General features: G+C 41.7%; 1 protein-coding gene across 5 annotated transcripts in view; it reads left to right on the forward strand.

The window, feature by feature from the left end:
• Positions 1–18,690, forward strand: part of TNS2 (tensin 2) — a 107,320-nt gene that overhangs the window by 54,884 nt on the left and 33,746 nt on the right. For all 5 annotated transcript variants that reach the window (XM_069970184.1, XM_069970188.1, XM_069970187.1 and 2 more), the window contains exons 2-10: positions 299–404; positions 8,569–8,606; positions 12,586–12,624; positions 14,478–14,516; positions 16,086–16,132; positions 16,308–16,479; positions 16,837–16,887; positions 17,524–17,646; positions 17,754–17,818. In XM_069970184.1, the coding sequence (XP_069826285.1) occupies positions 299–404; positions 8,569–8,606; positions 12,586–12,624; positions 14,478–14,516; positions 16,086–16,132; positions 16,308–16,479; positions 16,837–16,887; positions 17,524–17,646; positions 17,754–17,818 (680 nt within the window). The remainder of the gene's footprint in view (positions 1–298; positions 405–8,568; positions 8,607–12,585; positions 12,625–14,477; positions 14,517–16,085; positions 16,133–16,307; positions 16,480–16,836; positions 16,888–17,523; positions 17,647–17,753; positions 17,819–18,690) is intronic.

Below are 18,690 nucleotides of genomic sequence, written 5' to 3' on the forward strand. Positions count from 1 at the left end.
TATTAAAAGGTGCCTCCATCTGGTAGCCATTCCTTCCATGTCATCTCTTTATGAGCCATTTCTTTGGCACCATCTTCTTCACCAGATTCCATTCTATGCGGCTGATGAATTCTGTAGTCACCTTTTCAGTCCTGTACTGAAATTGCTCTCATTTTTATGTAATAACTGGATCATATTTTTTAAACCCATAATTTCGACATTATGTCGGTACAAAGATTCCAGCACTTTAGTCTCCCACTGATTCTTTTAGACTTGTGGTCTCTGGTCATGTTTAATCTTGATGTTGTTTCCTCTGCAGCCCGCGGGGGGTGACCGTCACGTTTTCCATGAGAAAGTACTGAAAAAGAAGAGGCTGTGTGCTGCTTGTAGCGAGCCCGTCGTATCCCAGGGCAGTGTCTGCAGGGGTGAGTATGGATAAGTATAACCAACATGGCTAGGACATCAGATTTGTGGCAGAACACAACTAAAAATACACACAAGTTAAACTTCCATTGGTCAAATATCAGAATCATTTCTCCAGAATTTTGCAAGCCTGGAAATCACGGTGATGAGATGAGATAAGATCCCTCCAACAAGGATACATGACTAATGATGGAAGGATTCTTTTATTTCTGGTTCCCACAAAACAGTTCATTGAAGTATATCTTTCTTTAAAATGTCATTTTATGTGTTTTCCTATGGGCATCCAATAACCTATGTGTTTCCAAATGTATTTTTTTACTGCATCTTAAGGGAAACATGAGAAGGCTGTGTTAGGCTACGTTCACACAGAGCAAAAGGAGCGGATTACGCAAGGAAATATTTCCGCCTGAAATCAACTGACGCTGAATTCTGAGCAGAATATAAGCAGAATGCAAGCAGAATCCCTGCGTATTCTGCTAGGAAAGTGTTCAGCTCGTAATCAGCTCTTGACAAATTCAGCGCGGAATACTCGAGGAATCCGCGCTGAATCCGCATGCATTCAGCGCTGAAATTCAGCGAGTATTTGGTGAGTAAACTAGACTATACCAGAACATATACTAGAATCCTCCTCCCCCCCCCCCTTTTCCCCATTTCCGCGCTGATTCAGCGAGTAATTTCCGCTTGTATTACGCTTGTATTCCGCGCTGAATCCGCGCTGAAACAGAAAATCAGAGCCCCATTGATTTGTATAGGCTTCCGCTAGCGGAAGAATGAACATGTTCATTCTTCTGGCGGAAAGCGGATTAGTTCAGTGCGGAAATTCCACTGTGTGAACTGCAGAGCAGAATTTCCATTCAACACAATGGAAATTAGCTCTGCACCTATTTTAACGGCTGAAATTTCAGCGCTGATTCAGCGCAGAAATTCAGCTGCTTTTGCTCAGTGGGAACGAGCCCTTATAGGAGAGCTGTTTAATTTATTATTGAAGTAATGTTTTCATATGATCAGCAGCTGCAAACGTCCTTTCCTGGCTGCAGCAGACTTTGGTTAAGCAAAATCATTTTTTAATGTTATAAATAAAAGGTACGATTAGTAATCCTGTTATTACTGAATTCACTTGTAGGATATTTGAAAAGTCATAAAAAACCTCAAAGGTTTTGTCCACCAAAAAATGTTTTCTTTCAAATCAGCTTGTTCCAGCAAGTGCTAGAGATTTTTATTTTATTTCTATAAAAAAAAAAATCTCCAGTCTTCTAGTACTTATCAGCTGCTGTATGTCCTACAGGAAGTGGTGTATTCTTTCCCTCTGACACAGTGCTCTCTGCTGCCACCTCTGTCCATGTCAGGAACTGTCCAGAGCAGTAACATACAAAGCCTCTCCTGCTCTCTAGGTTGGAAAGAATACCACGTCCTGCAGTACTGGAAGACTTGAGATTTTTTAATGGAAGTAAATTACAAATCTCTGTCACTTTCTGGCACCAGTTGATCTGAAAGAAGTTATTTTGGTGAACTATCCCTTTAAAGGGGAAAATTTTTTTTAATTTTTTTTTACAGATGCCTTGGGGTAGTGGAAAAAAGTGGTGCTCCCAGACTCTGATCCTTGTGGTTACTTCCTGGTTCCTGATGTAATGCCATCCCCACAGGAACTGCCCTTTATAGGAAATTACTGCCTGAGGCAGGACACCGATGCAACCATTGATTGGCTGAGCCAAGGGGACAGGGCCTCATCAGGGTAATGGTAGCTTCACACGTACCAGATCCGCAGCAGATTTTACACTGCAAGTTTGCAGAGAAATCCGCTGCGGATCCAGTAATGTGGAGCTGAATGGGTCCGCTGCGTGTATGAGACCCGTCCCCTTTCTGAGACCGGGAGAATCGGTGTGGCAGTTTTTTAGGGGATTGGTATTTATTTTTACACTACCTCCACCCCCAGGCAACGGTAAAAAAAAAATTAATTCCCAGACAACCCGTTCAAAGCCAACCCAAAACAATGAGATGTTACTAGCATTAAATAGCTTAGCGTGCCCCTGTTCCCAAAATAAGTGGATGTATAATTTGTCATCTTATTTTTAATAATAGGAGTGAATATCATGTGATACATGCATACATGCCCCTCAGTGTAAAACATTTATATGATAGGTGTGATTACACACTAATATTCACACCCAATACTAAGTTCATGCCCATCTGACTATTCACTGAATTATCAGACAAACTTTAAACCCACAATGGGAGGGCATGAAACTGCAAAAAGGTAAGTAATTGAGCACCTTTAAAGGGGTTATCCAGCGCTACAAAAACATGGCCACTTTTCCCCCTACTGTTGTCTCCAGTTCAGGTGCGGTTTGCAATTAAGCTCCATTTACTTCAATGGAACTGAGTCACAAAACCCCACACAAACTGGAGACAACAGAGGGGGAAAGTGGCCATGTTTTTGTAGCGTTGGATAACCCCTTTAACTATTTGGTCAGGTCCTCTTTACTAGTTATCTCTATTGTTATATGGATTTTTTTTTTATCTCTTATGCTTTTAACACATTATATTTAGACATAGATTTACATCAGCCTGTTTATAGCCAAGAGATGTGCTCAGCTGTATAAAGCAAGAACAGGAAGAATATGCCCCACATGTGAAGTGGTCACTCGGGGTCAGAATATTTATTTCATGCAGGGTTGTAAGAGGAAAACACTATATTACACCACCTGTTTTTATTTATCTATATTCTTTCTTGGAACTCAATGTACAATGAGTAAAAACCATTCTTATTCATATTCTCTGGGGCTTGACTTCGCCCTTCTGACAAATGTCAGAATTTAACTCTTTGGGGAAAAAATTGTATAATGTTTCCAAATAAAGTTCAAATGGCCAATCCATTCTGCAATCATAAAACTGTCAAACAACTTGTCAAACACCAGAAAAAGATAAAGCCAGATTGTGTGAATATGGTTTACCATTGTCATAATCAAATATATATTTATAATAGGTCTCCCACATGGTATAGGATGAACAGACTAAGGCAAGATTCACACCAACGTTTTACCCCCAGACTCACTTCCATTTCTCATTTCCATTTTGCTAAAAGAGAAACGTAAACTAGTCGATCTGTTAAATTCCCCATTGATTTCAATGGGTTTTTATTGTGCTCCGTTTGCATCAGTTGTGCTCAGTTTTCATCAAATTCTTCATTGCTCTGTGGAGAAAAAAATTGTCTATCTGGAAAAAAATCAATCACGAACGCAAAGTACACATCCGTTTTTTCGTTTACATTATAGACAATCATGATGGATCTAAACAGAAGGTTTTTCACGTCCGTTATCGATTATCATCAGACTAGCTGCTTGTGATCCAACATTCTCTTCTCTGGCTCTCCTGTCCAGCTTCCGTTCTTTGCACCCTTCCTCCTCCAGAATGATTGACAGGCAGAGGAGACGGGGGCCTGAAGACAGCGTCTGGACGGGAGATCGGGGGAAGAGGATACTGCATTGCACGCAGCAGCACACTAGGTAAGTATGCAACTGCTGTGATGTACTGTATATCCGTGCTGTCAGTTTCAATGGCTCCACGAACTATACCAACTGATAGGCACTGCAAATGTGCGCCAATCTCACTGATCTGCACTTATTTGCGACGGCCCAATGGCAAGAAATCGACACATGTAAAAAGGATCCTAAGTTTTCGCAATTTTTTACCTTCCACAAGCAACTGGGATTCATCCCATCAACTGAAGTTTGTGTTTTTCTACACTTCATCATAATGTCATCTTATGATGTAGATCCTCCATATCTATACAAGATAGACATCTTGTCAACAAACTTGTGGGCTCCTCCTCCCTGGATTTTTTTTTTTTTCATTTTGCACCATCTTCAAATGAGCATACATGTAATACATATCACTGTTTGTAAATGTAACGGTCTGCCAAATAAACCCCCTCCCATCTAAGCTTTGCACCCTCTGCACCGCATGACTATGATTACAATTTGCAATATCAAGAAATTAATCTACGCATTGTGGAAGTGTGTAAAGGCACCTTTATAGAATACAGGATGCAGATTACAGAGCCAGCTTAAAGCCCTATTTCACGGAACGATTATCGTTCATAGACTCGCTCCAACGACCGCTCGTTAATGAGCACTTAACGATTTTTTTAAGCGAACGATAACACATAAAACATGTGGGAACGTGAACGATATCTGCAGGGCCGGCTCCAGGTTTTTGTGGGCCCTTGGGCGAGAGAGCCTCAGCGGGCCCCTTTGTATAGCACACCTCGGGGCACACCTACCAAATAAAGTTTGACAAAATATCGAAAAAAAACGCAATCCAGTTACTCACAGGTGACGTCTTCTTTGATCTGAGGCGATCGCTCTCCGTTTCCTCTCCATCTTGCCCAGACCTCCATGATGATTTCTTCCAGCTACAATTCATCTCTTCGGGACCTGTCAGACAAACATGTTAGGCTCCGCACTTTTCCAGCAACTTCCTTCCCTTTTTCCCACCCATAGGCTCCTATACAGTAGTAACTCCACTGTTTGGTGTCATGTGCAGTAAAGTAAGGAGGTTTGTGGGTCCCGTGCTGTGCCCCCCATATAGTAATAATGCCCTCTGTCCCCATAGTAATGCCCCCTGCTCTGCCCCACAGAAATGCCCCCTGATCTCCCTCAGCACAAAATAAATCATACTCACTAATCCGGGCGGGGGACGGGTCCTGTTCTCCCTTGTGTGCGCCTTGTGGATCCACCAGCAGGCGTGATGACGTCATCGCTCTGCGCCTGTTGGTGAGATCGCATCCATGCTAGAATGGACTAGAATGGAGGTGCTAGAAGGAGGTCGTCCCCCTGGAGTCTGTATTCTAGCTTCTTCACCATAGAGCAGGCTAGAATGGAGTTACAATAAGAGACATTACATGAGGTATACCAGGGGGAACTACATCTCCCAGCATGTCCAGCCTGTTTTTATGGGATATCAAAGGACATTACAGGAGGAGATTTAAGAGGAGTACTACAACTCCCAGCATGGGCAGCCTGTTATTATGGGAGATCAGAGGCCATTACAGGAGGAGATATAAGAGGACTACAACTCCCAGCATGGACAGCCTCTTATTATGGGAGATCAGAGGCCATTACAGGAGGAGATATAAGAGGACTACAACTCCCAGCATGGACAGCCTCTTATTATGGGAGATCAGAGCCATTACAGAAGGAGATATAAGAGAAGGACTAAAACTCACAGCATACAGAGGGAAGGTATTGGTGAGCCCCGCCTCCTCATGTCACATGACAATGATCACAGGTTCTTCATCCATATACAGCCTCTCCCGTTTTCAGTCCCGCCCCCTTATGACGTCACCACAGGTCCTTCATCCATATGCAGCCTCTCCCGTTTTCAGTCCCGCCCCTTATGACGTCACCACAGGTCCTTCCCCAGTGCAGGAAACACGGCAGGTCCTTCCCCAGCCCCTCCAGCCCTCCCCCGGACTTGATGTCGGCAGCACCCGCTCCCCCGGGGGTCGATGATGCGGCGGGCGTCTGTCTCACTGCTTGGGCAAGTGTCGGGGGCCCCTTGGGCGGCCGTGGGCCCCGGCACTTGCCCGAGTATGCCAGGTGCTGACGCCGGCCCTGGATATCTGTAGTGTAACGATTTTTTTGCAGCCGTTACATGGTCGTTTAAAACGTGGGGAAATGTAGGTAGACATTTCAAGAACGACTGAAAGATTTTTTATTCAACGAAAAGAGTAGCGAATTATTGTTGAAAGACCAACGATTTTTTTTCGACATGTTGAAAAAAAATAGTGAACGACTCAACGACGATTTTGCTGTTGTCGTTCGCTCGTTTACAGCTATTCCACAGAACGAATATCTTTAACGAGCGGCCGTTTGAACGATTTTATGAATGATAATCGTTCGAAAAAGTTCAGTGGAATAGGGCCTTTACTTGTAGTACTACCTAAAATGACAAGCAAGCCAAGGTTTATATACAGGCCATGGAGACAAGATAAGGTGGAAGTGCTTAAATGTCAGCACCTTGTAATAATTTATAGTTCAGTATAGTATCTGGGGGACTTTCTTTTGTTTATAGTCTTCACAGGAAGAAGGTCAGGAGGGTCATGTAGACCAAATAAGTGAATCTGCTCTTCTGTAGACACTGGCAGTGTGTGTTTGCATCAGTCCCATTATGGGCTTAAATCACAAACCTGCCTAGTTGCAAACTCAGCTGTCAGTAACAACGTCAGACATGTGCATGGCTAACATTTTCTACAGGGTGTAACTATTTTAGACATATATATTTGGTGGAATTTCCTGGTGACCTCCTGCATTGCTCTGCCCGTAGTCTTCCAGTTTGGACGTGCAGCTAACCTCCAGTTAATGAGTAGCGCTGAGAGTTGTCGGACTCCAAATTTAGGTCAGTCAGTCTCAATTGAGCCCTTTGTGAGCCAAACCTTGGTGGTCAGTAATACGAGCAGGGAGTTCATATTGCAGGGTAATGTCACAGTGTCACATAGAACAGCCACTCATAGTTAAGTTGTTGACTTTTCCTGTAAACCATAAATGAGGAGTTTCCAATTTTCCCATTAAACCACATTTAGCTATGACTCCTAGCAGTGGGGGATTTTAACGTTGGGCTTTGAGCATGTGACACAAATAGGAATCAACACTGAGGCTTTCGGGTGACGTCTGTGCTATGTGTCATGCAGATGGACCAGTAGTGTGTCGTCTGTCAAAGAGGCAGCTTTCATGTATTGACCATTTGTTAGTGTCACAGGGTATATGAGGTTTACAGAGCGTCTTGGACATCTTGGACATCACTTCTCTATGAACCCGGTAGTGTACCATCATCTTTCTATACAATATCTATAGATTTATTTTTCCAGTTATCTTTCTAATATTAGCCGAAATACTATCTCCTACTATGTCTGAGTTCATCATAGATTTGAATTGTCTAGTTGTTTTTTGTTAATATTAGTTGACTTGACGTAGTTGACTCATACTTCATGGATCCCAATGCAAGATCTCAAACAGAGTTCCCTGCTGTGCCAAGTTATATATAGTAAAGTTCTGCCTTCCTCACATGGGGAAAAGGGATTTTTACTCCACCTCAGGTTCCAAAGCCCGGAAGAGACCACAACATTTGCAGCCCCTTTAGCCCTTTAGTTATACCCCTGCTTGGTGTATTGTTATAAAATTTCAGATATGAGGGCAATTGTGTTTATTTCTATGACAGGTGTAAAAAATGATGAGGGACTTTCTATAGTTACAGCTTGGTGGCTTTGTAGGATTTTCCGGGAAGTCCCTCTCATTTTAGGTTTGGCAACGCTGAGAAATCCAGAAGCCAGGTCATAGCTTTCAGAATAATTCATGTTTACACTGATCTGCTGAGTTATAGATTTGCAGAGATGTATTAGAAGGAAAAATTAAAGGAATTAGTTCATATCAGGCATTTAACATAGTTTCCTTGATGCAAAGTTTAAGACTAAGAGGGACATTTATTAAGTCTGGCGTTTTTCTGCGCCGGGATTAAAAATGTCCCCACAGCTCCGACAGTACGCAGATTTATGTAGAGGTGCACTGCTTCCACACCCCTCCACATGTGTGTAGAGGCACATTGCCTTCCACCTCCCCCACACCCCCTTCCCACTCCCCTGGCGCACCGGGCGGAAAATGAATAATTATACGCAAAAACGGGCATTTACGAATAAATTTATTTGCATCTGACCATTTTCCTAAAAAATAATACACCTTTTTGGCTCGATAAATGTCCCCCTAAAGGGTGGTATTACGCGGGACAATTATCGTTCAAAAAATCGTTAAAATATTTGGATTTAAACGTTAACAGACATCGATTAAACGACCAACGAGAAATTGTTGGTTGTTTGATAGAATTTGGACCTATTTTTATTATTGATCATTTGAAAATTGTTCCCATGTAATAAGACGTTGTTTGGTCGTTCACAACAGCAACAAACGCATTAGCCACAACAGGACGATTTCAGATCATGTAATTGGGATTTCAGGTCGTTTGCCAAAGCGGTCGTTTGAGATCGTTTATTGTTAATCGTTGATAAATCTCTTTGTGGAATAGTACCCTAATACAGACATTTCAACACACAGTTACCAGCAATGTCTGTGTATTACATATTGTCTAACACTTTACGTGTCTCCCTTTATTTTTCAGTCTGCAAGATAACAAGTCACAAGAAATGTGAAGGAAAGGTAAGGCTGAGCTCCAGCTTGTTACAGTATCTTCTTGGTCATAGACAGATTTTTTTCCAGGGATTCCAACAACTTGACATGGTCCAGTTGAGATTCCACCAGTTGACCATGACCTTATGAAACCAGACAGAGCTTTTTAGAACTGGTACCATGCTAAAGAGCCAACAAAATGGATTTTCGATGTCTGATCCACCTCCCTCTCCAGTAGGTGGTACCTGAGGTACCACACTGCCGCTTTTCTCATTCGAAGCAATAAAATGCACATACATCACAGCAAAAATTGTATGTACACTACCTTTCAAAAGTTTGGGGTCACCCAAACAATTTTGTGTTTTCCATGAAAAGTCACACTTATTCACCACCATACGTTGTGAAATGAATAAAAAATAGAGTCAAGACATTGACAAGGTTAGAAATAATGAAATAACATTGTTTTTACATCAAACTTTGCTTTTGTCAAAGAATCCACCTTTTGCAGCAATTACAGCATTGCACACCTTTAGCATTCTAGCTATTAATCTGTTGAGGTAAGCTGGAGAAATTGCACCCCACGCTTCTAGAAGCAGCTCCCACAAGTTGGATTGGTTGGATGGGCACTTCTGGCGTACCATACGGTCAAGCTGCTCCCACAACAGCTCAATGGGGTTCAGATCTGGTGACTGCGCTGGCCACTCCAGTACCGATAGAATACCAGCTGCCTGCTTCTGCTGTAAATAGTTCTTGCACAATTTGGAGGTGTGTTTAGGGTCATTGTCCTGTTGTAGGATGAAATTGGCTCCAACCAAGCGCTGTCCACTGGGTATGGCATGGCGTTGCAAAATTGAGTGATAGCCTTCCTTATTCAGAATCCCTTTTACCCTGTACAAATCTCCCACCTTACCAGCATCAAAGCAACCCCAGACCATCACATTACCTCCACCATGCTTAACAGATGGCATCAGGCATTCTTCCAGCATCTTTTCATTTGTTCTGCGTCTCACAAACGTTCTTCTTTGTGATCCAAACACCTCAAAATTGGATTCATCCATCCACAACACTTTTTTCCAGTCTTCCTCTGTCCAATGTCTGTGTTCTTTTGCCCATCTTAATCTTTTTCTTTTATTGGCCAGTCTCAGATATGGCTTTTTCTTTGCCACTTTGCCCTGAAGCCCAAAATCCCACAGCCGCCTCTTCACTGTAGATGTTGACACTGGTGTTTTGCGGGTACTATTTAATGAAGATGCCAGTTGGGGACCTGTGGGGCGTCTGTTTCTCAAACTAGAGACTCTAATGTGCTTATCTTCTTGCTTAGTTGTGCAACGCGGCCTCCCACTTCTTTTTCTACTCTGGTTAGAGCCTGTTTGTGCTGTCATCTGAAGGGAGTAGTACACACCATTGTAGGAAATCTTCAATTTCTTAGCAATTTTCTCGCATGGAATAGCCTTCATTTCTAAGAACAAGAATAGACTGTTGAGTTTCAGATGAAAGTTCTCTTTTTCTGGCCATTTTGAGCGTTTAATTGACCCCACAAATGTGATGCTCCAGAAACACAATCTGCTCAAAGGAAGGTCAGTTTTGTAGCTTCTGTAACGAGCTTGACTGTTTTCAGATGTGTGAACATGATTGCACAAGGGTTTTCTAATCATCAATTAGCCTTCTGAGCCAATGAGGAAACACATTGTACCATTAGAACACTGGAGTGATAGTTGCTGGAAATGGGCCTCTATACACCTATGTAGATATTGCACCAAAAACCAGACATTTGCAGCTAGAATAGTCATTTACCACATTAGCAATGTATAGAGTGTATTTGTTTAAAGTAAGGACTAGTTTAAAGTTATCTTCATTGAAAATTACATTGCTTTTCCTTAAAAAATAAGGACATTTCAATGTGACCCCAAACTTTTGAACGGTAGTGTATATTGTACATCTAGTTCTTCAGGTGTTATTCCCACCTCATCTCATATACATGCAGTTCTCTCAATGCTAGTTTACTGTGTACATTTCATAGTACGCCCTTAGAGACTTTTTCATCCCCATCACTGTCATTCAGGATAAGGTGGGGCAGCTGGACATTCTTTTTAGACAGAGTTGCTGTGAATGGGTTCTCTGTCCGAGTCCTGGGTGGAGGGCTCCCTGTCTGCCCGTAAACCTGCATCCCTCTGAAGTTTGAACTCACCTACTATTAAGCCTTCGTTTATATGTTCTACTAGATAAAGATTCTTTGTGCATCTCTACAGGAGTCTTGTATGTTGGTTTTCCCAAGGCTGTCTATATATAAACCTGAGCCCTGTGAAGTTTCAACTCACCGACTATTAAGCCTAAGTTTGTATGTGCTGCTGGATAAAGATCTTTTATGTTATCTATACAGGAGACCCCTCGGTTTTCCCAGGGCTGTGACTCTGAATGTTTATTCTTCCATCCACTGCCTTTTTTTTCATATGTATTTACGGGATTAGTGTTGATGGGTTTGTAAAATGATCTAATTCTGTTTAATTTTAATAAAGAAAGCAATATGTGCCCAAAAGTGAGCCATAATATAGATACCCCCCCTCATGAGACAATGACTTTTATTTCCTTCATATTTTAACCAGTTTCATGTTTTGCCGTTAAGCAGAGGTTGGACACATGGCATCTAACTACCTAGGTGTCACAGTCACTATTGACTGTGGCATCTAGGGGGTTAAATGGCTTCAGAGCTCGTCTGTTCCTCTTTTTTTATGGAGATATATGAATAAATTGACTACAAAAGATTCTTCCACACAAATTGAACAATACAGAATTATAGAAAAATGAAAAAAATAAAACCATATAAGATAAATAAACCCATATTTTAAAAAAAAACCCTGTTAGTGTGTAAGTAACCAAGTGGTGTTTTTTTTATATTTGAAGATTAATATCTATGCTAAGGAGATTGCAAAATGTTTTACCAGTGGACCATTGGATGGTCTAGGGTATTGGGAGTTAAAATCACTTAAAGGGGTTGTCTCATCTCAACCAACTTAGCTATTCTCATAGGGCTCGTCAGATTAAATATTTTTGCAAATACAGTCATGTAGCAAACTTGCCTTCTTCTCCTGATATTCCTGCTCTCCCCCCCCCCCCCCCAACCTACTGCTTGTTGTCTAGGTTACAGAACACCACTCAGCCATGAAAGCAGTAGTCTGGCTGGAGTATATAGATGTATGGAGCTATAGTGTATATATACTGTATAATATATTTATATAAAGAAGAGCAGCATATCAGGAGAAGGAGACAAGTTTGCTAAATGAATGTATTTGCAAAAAAAATTTACCTTGACGAATTTAAGTTTAAAGGGGTTATGCAGCGCTACAAAAACATGGCCACTTTTCCCCCTATTGTTGTCTCCAGTTCAGGTGCGGTTTGCAATTAAGCTCCATTTTCTTCAATGGAACTGAGTTTCAAAACACCACCCAAACTGGAGACAACAGTAGGGGAAAAGTGGCCATGTTTTTGTAACGCTGGATAACCCCTTTAAGTTTAACTATATTAGTTGAGATGGGAGGACCCCTTTAATCCTTTGGATAGGGTATAAGTTTCAGACCCAGAGGGTCTGACCACTGGGATCAACTACTTTGGCAGTTCGCATAAAAAATGAATGGAGTAGCAGTGCAAATGCGTGACTCACTGCTCAATTCTGGAGATCACAGTGTTTCCAATGGTCAGACTGCCTGAGACCTGACATCTATGCCCTATCTATAACATTAAGCCTTATAACTTTTTATGTTACATTAACTTTAATAAAGTCTTTCATTCCCAAAGTTAACACAATGCTTGTTGTTAGGTGTCAAAAGCTGGTGGGATTTGTTTGGCTCCATTGTGCATTAAATGGATCTTATGTGAAAATTCTGCGAATCCCCAATAACAACAAAATGAGACAATTTGTGTACTTGTACCACTCTGTATGACAAGCGATAATTATATATTTTAGCTTTATTGTGTCTTCTTTCATTACACTTCTTTTACTCCTCTCTTGTAGGTACCCCCAGGTTGCGCCTCTCCGCCACCAGCTGATATGGTGAGTAGATGACATGGAAGAACCTTGTAGCTTAAAATAGCAGAAACACATTGGGGAAGATTTATCAAACTGGTGTAAAAGTAGAATTGTCTTAGTTGCCCCTAGTAACCAATCAGATTCCACCTTTCATTTTCCAAAGGACCTGTGATAAATGAAAAGTGGAATCTGATTGGTTGCTAGGGGCAACTAAGACAATTTTATTTTACACCAGTTTGATAAATCTTCCCCATTGCACCTCTCAACATCAGGGCCCCAGTGGTAGAACTAAAAGGGTATTTAAGTTTGGTCAAATAAATATGACTCTTTGTAAAAAAAAAAAGTTATGCAGGGGTAAACCATTCCAAGAGAGGTGCTGTTTCTGGAAGAAAGCAGTCATGTTTTTCTAAGCCTAGATAACCCCTTTATAATATCATTATATACTTATGTACCATTGTGTACACTGAGGCCTAAGCACAGAGATAGAGGTCTATTCACTGTCACAATGAATTGTCTTACAAATGCATGTTCTATATGTTTATAATACTCAATATTAATGTCAGAAGATAACAGTATTCATGTATATGTGGAAGAAATGGATTCAGGGGTCTATATATAATGGGTGCAGTCAGTGTTGGACTGGGGTATCTGGGGCCCACCAGAGGAAATGATCCTGGGGCCCACCAATGAAGAACCAATGAGAAACGACATGTCAGTGTTAGATTACGTTTACATGTACCGACTCGCAGCGGAAATCTCGCTGCGAGTTTTGCAGCGAGATCCGCTATGAGTCTAGGTCCTGGCAGGTCCTGTGCACACATACTTGCAGTGGTCTGAAAGACAACTGCGAGTATGTAATGCAACCGCTCCCTTAACCCCTTCATCCGCTCCCGCTCTTTGTATACATTACCTGTCACCCGCACGGGGTCCTGGCTTCCTGCTCTCCTGCCCAGCCAATTAGTGTGTTGCCCAGCTGCAGCCACTGATTGGCTGGGCAGGAGAGCAGGAAGCCGGGACCCCGTGCGTGAGACAGGTAATGTATACGGATGAGGGGGTTAAGGGGGCGGTTGGATTACATACAGCGGTCTTTGAGACCGCTGCGAGTATGTGTGCACAGGATCTGCCAGGACCTTGACTCATAGCGGATCTCGCTGCAAAACTCGCAGCGAGATTTCCGCTACGAGTCGGTACATGTGAACGTACCCTTAGTGTGGGTTCTAAAGCTGGGGGCCCACCGGGGAATCCTCCGGGCCTCGTTTGGGCCAGTGCGACACTGGGTGCAGTGGTAGCAGTCACACCTGGAATCTAGTGACTGCGGCAGCCAACAGGTCCATCTGTCACATAAGAAGACAGCAGTATTATATATGACAGATGGTAGAGATTTTGTACTGGGGCCCAGAAGCTTCAGATTAAACATCTGCAATGAGGATAAAATAATTGTACCTGAGTTTCCCTTTAATCGTGCACAGATTAACTAGTGAACATGATATGTACATAGGGCCTTGTAAATATATATCACATCTATGAATGAGATGTGAGATTAGGCCATATCTTATTATTAGAAAACTGAGTTTAAAAAAACTTATATTCAGAGTAGTGAACCAGGGGCTGTCTTCCTGGAAGAAATTCTATGAGCCGCTGACACAGATTGTTTTGATTTTGACGAATCCTGTTTTGTAAAATTGACTTAAGTTCAGAAATTTATCTATTTTGAATAAAAAAATATATATATTCTACACTTACAAAAATAGCAAGTTTTTGGCCCGAGAAACAACAGATGACTTATCCACAAGACACCACAACGTATATCCTAATCCTTGTATGAAGTCTCTGTTAGACTGTTATATATGTATACTAACCTGTGTTGTCTCATGCAGAGGAGAAGAACGGCTCCCGGCCCATGTATCCAGCACATGGTAAGGAGGGAGGGAGGGGGTTAATAAATGCAGGGAAAGTGAAGGGGTTGGCAAGGAAGGGGTGATGGAAATGAGCGGGACGTGGCTGCGTTTCTGTGTGAAGTTTTTGTTGGCTGCAAGTGAGGAGAGAGTGACACAGCCAGTTCTAGAGAAGAAGACGGGTAGGAGGGGCGAGAGAAAAGAAAATATATCAGCACACACTGTGATATAATCATCTATATGAATACACTGTATATTTATACCATATAAATAAATTACACACCCTGGTAAGATGCTTGACTTCACCTTAACATTACCGTATATTAGACTGATGAGTAGTTTTAATAGTATAGTAAATGTCTTGAGCATGTGAAGCATGGGTATGCCAAGGAATTAAATAAACCAATCCCTTTAGCCACCTCAAAAGCCCAGATTTAGTGCACAGGATTTATTTCAAATGCTAGGCTCGGGGGGTTGTGGGTCTGCTTCATGTCCCCTTAGTATCATAATACCCCCCTCCCTTCTCAAATCTCGGGATTAAAGCCTCTTTTTTAAATAACGTTCCTGCCCATCTGAATTTTAAGGGAAATGTCAAGATAATCAAGCAAACGATAAAATCCTGATATCTTGTGAACCAGGGTTAAGGAGAATTCTTCCTTACCAGAACTAGTTGTTATTCAGGATCTCCTGGCTTATTCTGCTTGTTGTGCTGCTGTTGCTCCTGAAAAAACACCACAAACCATTTTTCCCATTAGAGTTTTGCAATCCTGTTCTGAACAAGAGGGAAACAAGGGGAGTGATGACTCTGCTGAGAATTGTATAACCAATCTAAAAAAACGAGAACCAGTATTATCGAGTGTTATATCAAACCTGGCAGCCTTAATATGAAGCCCTGTCGGAGAACCTTCCATAAGTTTATATAAATGAAACCCTCTAAATCTATATTCATACTGGACTTCTAAGAGCGATAGTGTCCATGCCCTGCTTTCTCTGCCATTAGCCAGTGGTTGGAAGGACTCTGGAAATTATGAAAGTGCCTAGAATTCAGCTTAAGCTGGGTTCACACTACGTATATTTCAGTCAGTATTGTGGTCCTCATATTGCAACCAAAACCAGGAGTGGATTAAAAACACAGAAAGGCTCTGTTCACACAATGGTGAAATTGAGTGGATGGCCGCCATATAACAGTAAATAACGGCAATTATTCCAATACAACAGCCGTTGTTTTAAAATAACAGCAAATATTTGCCATTAAATGGCGGCCATCCACTCAATTTCAACATTGTGTGGACAGATTCTTTCTGTGTTTTTAATCCACTTCTGGTTTTGGTTGCAATATGAGGACCACAATACTGACTGAAATATACGTAGTGTGAACCCAGTTAATGTTAAGAATCATGTTATTCTAAGTATCAGCTCCTTTAACTGATGTTCACATGTTTTATGGAGGGGCTAAAACCATATCCCAAATACAAGGTGTTGCTTAGTTTTTCCTGATTCCTGAATGGTATGTTCCTGTCTATTTTGCAGGTATTACACACCTTTTGTTCGTTTGATATGCTTATGTTGCTTTGTTCTTGTATATTTCAGGGTTCCACCAAATCTCTCAATGTCAAACAAAGGAGCTCTCTACCAAGGTGAGTTTAAATACTTACTTAAATACTAACGCCTGGTCTACAACCATATACTTAGGTTATGAGGATCTCTCTGCCGTGAACCCCTGGGGCTCATTGTCCTCCTATTCCCATGAAGTAAGTAATCTGTCAGGCATTTAATGTGATTAGTAGATCTATTGTATTTTCTATAATGCAGAAGTTTTAGCCTGGACCAAGTGATTCAGCGCAGCTATGACCTAGACCTGACGTACATCACAGAACGTATTATAAGTGTCTTCTTCCCCACCACCCTGGAGGAACAGCGATACCGAAGCAATCTGCGGGAGGTGGCAAGCATGCTGAGATCCAAACATGAGGACAAGTACTTGGTAAGAGCTATAAGAGAGCAGACTAGATGGACCGGGTGGTCTTTTTCTGCCGACAATCTTATATGTTTCCCCTTACAATGAAAACGTCACCACTAGGTCATGGAGGACTTTTCTGATAAATTTCCCCCCTTATAAATATATATCACTGTAAATGATTTCAGCTAAATGTTGGATTAACCCTATAAAGTCCTGTGGCCTCTAATTCTGCAATTATCGATAAGGAGGCAGAAGTCTACATGAGAATGTATAATGTTACCTGTAGTGCCTTTCATCTATAAATGTTTAAATGTTTCTGTGTTCATTTATATTACTAAACAGATAACATTGGTGTTATTTTACGTTTCCATATTTTTACAGTTTTTTAACCTGTCAAGGAAACGACATGACATTAGAAAGCTCAACCCAAAGGTAAGAGAATTACTCCTTAACATCTGAGATTCGTTTATACTGTAATAAAAGACATTACTGTGTGCTTCTCATTTATATTATTCATTATATTCTTGTGCTTTTCTGTGCTCCACCCTCCGTCCTAATCCCCCAGCCTCGTCACCACGTCCTCCCACTCCCACCTAACACCACCACCACCACAGAAACACATTCTTCAGTAGGTTATGATACAGGAAATATATTAGTGGCTATATGAGAACAATCTGCCTGTGAACCCAGAGGTAGCTGCTTTATTTTGACTTTATGCCAAGCCAGCTCTTTGTGGTTGATCAGCCAGCCTTGTCTGTTACCTTGGCTTTGCACCTTTTCCAGACATAGCACCTCTTGTCCTCTTTCACCTTTATTGCTTTTGCCTCCACCAACCCCTTCTTGCTCCCAGAGCTGAGCTACCTGGAGCGGCTTATAGCAGGTAGTTCACTATCCCAGTGATCTGGCACTGACCATTACTTCTCTCTCTTTTTGTCCTTTTTTATTCATAGAGGAATTCTGACTTTCCTGTCTCTTTTATTATATGACATTTTCCATGCAACACCACCAGAACCAATCCATTTAGGTTCTATATCCACGTTATATAAATGACCTTCTTTCTGGTCTCAGGTTCAGGAGTTTTTCTGGCCGGATTGTCACGCACCGCCTCTCGATGTGATATGCTCCATATGTAAAGCCATGGAGGCCTGGCTCAACAGTGACCCACAGCATGTTGTTGTCCTGCACTGCAAGGTATTGCCTAGGACGGTACAGATGTTAACCCTACACTAATATATAGGTCACTTTGCTATGCAGTGTGTCACCTTGGATTGATAGAGTCCCTTTCTGTCTTTTCTCAGGGAAATCAAGGGAAAACAGGAGTGGTGATTGCATCTTACATGCATTACAGCAAGGTGTCTGCAAGGTATTTTATGGTTATTTTATTTGTTACTAAAACATATTATTTCTCATGTGAAAAAATATGTACTGAAGTAGATAGACTAGCTTTCTACAACAGCTAGCTTTGTCTTATCTGCATATGTTAGTACATATGATTTGCAGGTGTTGGTGCAGTGAAGTAGCTGAGGACTGTTGGTTGCTGGTGCGATCCAGACCATTCCCACGTGACTCACCTGTCAATAGGACATTACCGCAGTCTAGGGGATGAAGCAGATGGTTTTTGTTTTGTTTTTGGAAATTAATTTTCATGTTGCTCTTGGAAAGTAGAGGTTTCCACTTGGCTACATTCCCATAAATCATGTTATGATCCTTATTGTGGTGTCATGAGCAATGACCTTAGCTGAGTCTACAGAGATCTTCAGTTTCTGGATGTTCTTCTGTGATGTTTTTGTGATTTCCTGGAAGAACTGGCTCATACCTTATAAGTTATATTGACTGGCTGGCTACTCGTTTTTTCAAGACACTTATATCTTACATCACAGTTTATTTTCATTGTTGTACAGTTTCCTTGCAGTGACTGCGCTCACATAGTTAGGTTCAGCTAGGAGGGCTATAATGTCTGGCTGTGGTGAGTCAACTGAATTTAATGATAAATGATATTTAGTTGGTTTATTGATTGAAAAACTAGTAATCATTGATTACACATGCCTGTCTCTGCCCAGACTATTTCCAGATATTTAGGACATTTAGGTGTCACAGCTTCCATTATTCGTCCTGTGATTGAGTGCCAGTCACCGTCACCTTCATTCACAATCACCTTCTTCGGCACCTAATGACAGGTGCGTAGGGAGGCCTTGTGGTGAGTGCCTCTGCCTTGGCTGTGGATCCACACACTGC

The sequence above is a fragment of the Dendropsophus ebraccatus genome, chromosome 5 (genome assembly GCF_027789765.1).
Source record: "Dendropsophus ebraccatus isolate aDenEbr1 chromosome 5, aDenEbr1.pat, whole genome shotgun sequence".
Taxonomy (NCBI): Eukaryota; Metazoa; Chordata; class Amphibia; order Anura; family Hylidae; genus Dendropsophus; species Dendropsophus ebraccatus.